Raw genomic sequence first — 7,323 nt, forward strand, 5'->3', positions numbered from 1 at the left:
CGGATATCTCGCCTTTTCCATTATTAAGCCATGCAGGTGTCCCTCGAAGTCTGCCTCTTTCTGTTCGCCATCGAGGTCGACCTTGGGATGACTCGATGTCCTAGCTCTTTGACGTGGCATTCCTATCTCGAGCAAAGAATGAAATCGGGTAGCCCCAATTTCCGCCATATACATATATAAAATATGTATATTATATGTGTTAGAAAAACAATAATTGAAAATGAGATTGAGAAGTCTTGAGGCGTGAGAACTTTTCTTAAAGAAGTTATTGCCCGTATACAGATTTGGGAAAAAACACAAATAATTTTCTTGAGGATACAACAAGACGTTTATTTATAGGGAAAAAATCAGGCCTTTTCCGAAAAGTCACTTTATTTCATTATCAGATTTGTCTGTTTATTTGAATTTTTAAACTGATTTTTTGTTATACAAATAGAAAATTAAATACATAAAATGGACAAAAACTTAAAAAAACTATAAAGTAGCTTTAGGCTACCGATGTGGGAAAGTCCCACATTCCCCACATGGATAATAAACTACGTACTTCTTACAAGTATAAAATAAAATATAGTGGGGCTGCTATCGGGTAAAGCCAATAAAGCCTAGGTTTTAGGCCCCTAATTTTGGGGGCCCCACTTTTACTAATAGGATCATAAGCTTATACATTATTTTTAGAAAACAATATGAGGTTTTCTTAAAAAAAGGTACTGCATACATACATTGTAAAAGGAAAGATATACTACTAGTAATAACTTTTGACCAAAAATCAATTAAGGTGACGTTGAGAGTGCAAATTTTGGAAGAAATCATCACAATTATTCTCTTTTAGCTAGTTTCTCTCTATTAGACCTTTCCACTTCCTTCTCGGTTTACTTTTTACAATACTCTTTTTATACTTTCTCTCAAAGTGACAGTGCAATATATTGCTATTATATTTTCTTTGTTCTTCCAAGAAAATCATCTCCCAATATTGTTCAAGAAAAGCTATAGTTTATTATTCTGTGATTTTTGGGGTATCACGCATTGCACGAACACGAAGATTATTGAAGCAACAAATATTTCAAAGTTATTGAATCAAGTTCTTCTATTCAACTTTGTAGTATTATTTTCAGCCAAATTATTTTTCTTGATATTTTTGTTACGTAGGTATATATTGTCATTTTAATATTTATTAGAATTCAAATATGTTAAAGAGAAAGTATGAGCCCGGTTATTCAACTTGAAAAGAAAAAAAAAAAGAGAAAAGTTGAATCTTTGATCCAATGCCAAAAAGGGCTATTGATAAATTTTTAATAAATAAAAAAAAAACTCAATCAGAAATTGTAGAAGAATATTTTCAAGATGAACAAATCACTAAGCAAGTTGAGTTAGATGATAACAGTCTAACACCATCCAAGAAGAAGAGGAAATTAGTGTTCAATCAGATAAAAGACTTGATTTATTTCCAAATGCCTATTGCCTCAGCGGAAAGAAGATTTTTAAAATTAAAATTAATAAAATCTTATTTAAGATCAATAATGTCTCAAGAGAAACTGAATGAACTAGCTATATTATCATTTGAAAAAGTAATATTAGAAGAAATAAATTACAAAACAATTATTCACAACTTTGCATCTCAAAAAGTTAGAAAAATAAGCTTCAAATAAAAAATATCATATGTGTGTGTGTGTTCTTTTTTGATAAATTTTTTTAAGGCCTCTCGTTGAAGTTTGCTTTAGGCCCCCAATAGTATTGAACCGATCCTAAAAATATATATTTTATCGGCTATTATTTTTTGGAGACGAAGATTCAGCCTAAGTGATGTTGGTGTATTATCAAAACTTAGTTTACATGTCGGTTAATTTGAGTATACGGATGTCGATTTTCTAATTTTACTCATTGCCTTATTTTCAAGTGGTTTCCAATATATCTATTACGTATGTACATGTTGCTTCTTAAAAGGAAAAATAATATGATATCCTTTATAGGAGTGTGCCGAGATAATCGACAAATCACATTAAATCGATATTCCGAGTTACACTGAAAAAATTTCAATTAGATTCAGTTTAATTTGATTTGACATTGAAGAAAACAGAACTCGGTCATAATTGGTTTGATATCGTTTAAATATAAAATAAAAAATAAAAAAAAGTCAAACGGAAACCATAATTAACCTGGCATTACATGTATTCAATTGTTAAAAATATTTATTGCAATGTAATTTATCAATATTTCTTAAAACATTTCATAATTTATTAAGCTTGGACTTAGAATTATGGAATAATCCAATAACTTTTAGAGAAATATATATTTTTAGCCGCTCTAGAGTCTTGCTAATAATATTTTTTTTTTTTGTGTATATGCATATTATATATAATAAATACATACTTTATATACTTTTCGACTAGCGAATACAATTTGTTTTGACCGACCGACTAATATTGTATTTTGCCTAAATTTTAAAGCTCATAGATGTTAGTACTTAGTAACTCAGATGAAGTACAAACCAAAACCAAATCAATATTAATGCTAACAAAAGAAATTTGATTCAAACCCTTCGGGGTTGCCCAATTGGTTTGGAGGGTGATCATGGGATTGAATCCCCTCTCAATTCCTTTTGGGTTGAGCCTATCGCACAGGGATTGCCTAGTGTGGTTTACATCCCCTGTGTGGTTTGCAGGCTATTACACAGGGGGAGGTTTACCCAGTGCGCACAAAGTGCTCACCACAGAGCTCTCACCCGAAGGGCAGAGGTTGTAGTAGCGGCGAATTTCCCCTCTTACCAAAAAAAAAAAAGAAATCCGATCAATATAGAAATGATAATAGTATTGGATACTTATTTTTTAGTTTTACAGTGGTTTAAATAGTAAAAAATGCATAACCTTATTTTAAATGTTTTTCTTTACTGTTTAGTCAAGTAATTAATACTTATTAGCTGTACTTATTTAGCATGATTTAGTATTTTTAGTTTATGACAATTTTCATTATGGCTTATTAATTAAGTTATTTATTTTCTGCGATTTCATAATCTTTATTTTCGATATTTTAGTATAATGCCATAACTTATCTTATATTTTGTGTTATTTTCTTGGAAAATACCTAATAGTTGTATCTTACTAGGATTAAAGAAATATTTGGAGCACAAGTTATATATTTTGTGCGATGAAGACTTTACCAGAAAAAAAACCCGTAAAACCCGAGAACACCAAAAAAATCGAGAAAACTGAGAACTAAAAACCCAAGTTTTGTTGGTCTGGTGTGGTTTTTAAATTTGAAAACCCAACACAGTTATTTGATTGGTGATTTAATAACCCGAATCAGTCCTACCTATGTACACCCTTGTTTTATATATCATGGTGACTCTACCACTAGCCGAGAAGCCATGTTTATGTAGAATATTTCAAAATTGAAGTGTATGGTAATTTGGTTTATGCATTACAACAAGAAACAGGACAACGATTGAGTAGAGGAATTTCCGAGCATTTAGCTATATTAAATGTAAAAAATTATTACACTGTAAATTAAAGTTTTATATCTCAAATCTTATTTGTTTACACACGTTCAGAAAGATATAGAAGAATCTGAACATTGGAAAAGGAAAAAATTGTTGATATCTAGCAAACTAAATTAGGATATATAAAATTATCTAAATCAACATGATGAAGTTATAACACATAAAAAAGTTATACTAACACATAATGTAAAAGTAACCAACCAAGTAATTCACATAGCATTCGAGAATTAGGACAGAAGGTTAGCATATAGTTGAGCGTATCTCTTTTCCATACTAATAGTATCAGTATTAGTTTTGTATTTTTTTATTTTAAGATTCTTATTACTATCTGTTGTTTCTTTCGTTTTGGTTATCTTATCATCTTATCTTGTTGCTATTACTGCTTCTTTTTTCATTCTTTCCTTGAACCGAGGCGCTATCGAAAACAGCCTCTTTACCTTTACTAGGTAATAAGCGTAAGGTCTGCGTACATACTACTCTTTCAGACTCCATTTGTAGGATTACACTGAATTTATTGTTGTTATTCTAAACAAAACATATCTTATGTTCGTTAATCAGTTGTTTACTTATCTTAAAATTTTGGATATAGAATTGCTTACTATCAAACTCGATGAAGTAAATCAAAATTCCTAAATTCATTATTTGGTTGATGGCTTCCTTACCAGATGAGATCATCATTATATTGTAAAAACAAAAGGAAAGAATTTGGAATTAGGTGTTAAACTACCCTTCCAACAAGTTCATCTATTCTCAACCTCTCAAACCTAACTAACAATTAATAATAGTCTACATTAGTCCATAACAAGAAGCGGAATCAAGATCCGAAGCTTATGAGTTTTAGATTCTAGTTTTTTTAAGTTACTGAGTTCTAAATTAATAAATTACTTTTTTAAAACAAATACATAATTTAAACAAAATTTCTTAGATTCGGCCAAATACGTAGCCGACATTCTAGCTCCACCCTTGTGCATAACACTCAAATGTTCATAAGATATTTCAACTAAACAAGCTTTTTTCTTATATAGTTATTAGTTAGGTGATCTAACTAAAAGTTCACTTGTAACAGTGTGTGTATATATTTGTGTGAATATGTATATATGTCCTCTTTCTCATCATTCTTCTCATATTCCAAATATGGCAAAGACTCTTCTAATTTTTGTAATTTTGATTCTAAGTGCCATTTGTTCAAGTTCAGCCACTAACTACATTGTGGGTGATAGTTCTGGCTGGGATATTAGTACCGATCTTGATACATGGTTAGTAGGAAAGAGATTCAATGTTGGTGATGTTCTTGGTAAGTATCATTATATACTATTTCAACATGAATTGAAATTATATAAACTGACAGTAAAATTTTTACACTATCAGCACAATTTAACCAACCATAGCATATTAATACTCTACTTCCTGTGTTACCAGAGTTACTTGTCGTACTACACAAAACATAAAGCGCAAAATACAAGATTTGCCGGTCGATCAAAACTAGTTACATTTGTTAGCTAAAAAGTCTATATATATATATATATATATATATATATATATATATATATATATATATATAACAATCATTCACTATAAAAGCCAAGTTTTTCTTGAAACCAATTTTTATGTTATGTTATAATATATGCTTTCTATAACAGCACTTCAATATAGCAGCAAAAAAATATCGGAACAAATGAGGCTGTTATAAAGAAGTTTGACTGTATACAAATGTACATTTAGTCCGCTATTATTGTTGGGAGCGGCTAAAAATATACATTTCTCAAAACATAAACCCTTTCTACATGTTGATGGTCAATAATTTCGTTTGATCTTAGTTTTATCGATTTTTTTCTTTTTGTAGTGTTTCAATATTCGTCGTTCCATAGTGTGTCTGAGGTAACGAAGGAGAATTTCGAGGGGTGCAACACGAGCAACGTGCTAGATTCGAGTAAAAATGGGAACACATCTTTTCCATTGACAAAGCAAGGGGACAGATATTTTGTTTGTGGAAATAGGCTACATTGTCTTGGAGGAATGAAACTTCATGTAAATGTAGAAAATGATATTGCAGCATCACCAGCTGCAGCACCAGAAGCAGAGGCAGGGGCCTCTTTTCCTGCTTCTAAGAGCAATAATCCCTCAGTTGTTCCTAGTTTTGCATTGTCCAATCATGTTGGATTGGATTCTCTACTCCTTGTAACTCTTGGCCTTTTGTCCTTGGCTTTTTCACTAGTGTAAACTTGAGGATCTTCACATTTTGAAGGTGTATTTTGGCTTGTTTGATTTTTTGAATTTTACTGCTCCAAGCTCGAGTTACAGTATATACAGGGGCGGATGTAGAGTAGCGGCATCAGATTCATCTGAACCAATAACTTTCGACGCAGAACATAAATTTATGTAAAATTACAAAAAAATTGTAGGTCTGAACCTATAAGTAAATATAATGAGTCCAATGCTAAGAGAGTATTAAAGGTTGAAATCATAGAGTTTAAATCTTGGATCCGCTTCTTTTAAAAGTATACGAGTATCTTAAGTGCATCCATTGTTATAGAAGAGCGATGCAGCCAATGTGTTACTTTACACTCGCTAGTTTAAAATCATGGATTCGCCTCTGTTTTTACTTTACTAAATTGGAGATGATGTCATTCCATGAATGTTAATCTTCTTTTTCTTGTTTCCTTTCTTCTCCAAATGTGAGAGACATTAAACATACTTCAGAACACTTCACAAGCAAGCACCATACATAGTCAAAAAAATTGTGTGATGTTTTCACTCCCTGTGCTGCCCATAATGCAGAAAATGTTGTTGATCAGTTATGTATAAAGAGCCAAAATAGAAACCAAAAGAAACAAAAAAAAAAGGTAGAGAAATAGAAAAGGGTAAAGTTTAGTCCCACGTGCATACACATCTATTTTTAGGTAAAGCAAGTGAATTCCTGACCTAATCCAACTATATCAATCAAGGTAGAAAATATGTTGATACACCTAAAGTCATCTCCACTTTTTACCAGCCAATTAAGAATTGCAGGGTTTGATATTTTTTCTTTTTTCTTCTGTCTCTTTTTTGGAGATATGTAGTTTTACTTGTTTGCTTCCTCTACATATTTTTTAGGTTAACTTATGAGAATTTCTCTAATATCCGATATCCCAAGTTCACTGGCTCAGTAATCTAGATTCGCACCAAAGTAGCTCCACTAAGAGGGTAAAACACTCCCTACTAAAGAAGTGATCCATTCTCAGGGCTCGAATCCGAAAGTGCTGGCTAAGGGTGGTTAACCTTTCCAGCACACCACTTGGTGGTTGGTTCCTCTATATCACTGAGTCACATTGTTTCTTTCACCTTTTCTACTATTACTATGTACCCCAGAATTCCGCTTCTTATATCCCTTAGGAGTCGTTTGGTAGGGTACATAAGAATAATGCTAAATGAGGTGTATTAATAATGCAGAGGGTAGTAATGCACAGGTTATTAATGCAAGCATTAATGATACAGAGATTATTTTTTATCTATTGTTTGATGTGGTGTAATAAAAATTAAAATGCATTGTTATAATTTTTAAGAAAATTAATTATTTACAAAAATGTCCTCCATATTCTTGAACTTTAAGGGACTTTAAGGATAATTTTATTTTTAACCATGCTAATTGTCATGGGCTGCTTTCCAGACATGCCCCATGACCCCTTGGTCGCGCCCCATGGCGGCCTAGCAAGCCTCACAATGCCTAGCGCCATGGTCGGCCTCGTGGTCTTGGCTGCGCCAAGTGACAAGCGCGCATGTGCCTCTGTCGCCCCACCGATGCCTCTCGCCAGCGCCCAAGGGCTGGCCAATGACAACAGCGCCGCGCGCCC

The 7,323-nt window shown here is 32.4% G+C and overlaps 1 protein-coding gene across 1 annotated transcript; it reads left to right on the forward strand.

Annotated features, from left to right (window-relative positions):
- Nucleotides 1–4,617: 4,617 nt before the first annotated feature.
- On the forward strand, nucleotides 4,618–5,730 carry LOC104221782 (stellacyanin-like). Its single transcript, XM_009772913.2, has 2 exons — nucleotides 4,618–4,787; nucleotides 5,337–5,730. The coding sequence occupies exons 1-2, from the start codon at nucleotides 4,628–4,630 to the stop codon at nucleotides 5,711–5,713; spliced, it is 537 nt and encodes a 178-aa protein (XP_009771215.1). The 5' UTR covers nucleotides 4,618–4,627; the 3' UTR covers nucleotides 5,714–5,730.
- Nucleotides 5,731–7,323: the final 1,593 nt, after the last annotated feature.

Source organism: Nicotiana sylvestris, chromosome 5 (genome assembly GCF_000393655.2).
Source record: "Nicotiana sylvestris chromosome 5, ASM39365v2, whole genome shotgun sequence".
Classification (NCBI taxonomy): Eukaryota; Viridiplantae; Streptophyta; class Magnoliopsida; order Solanales; family Solanaceae; genus Nicotiana; species Nicotiana sylvestris.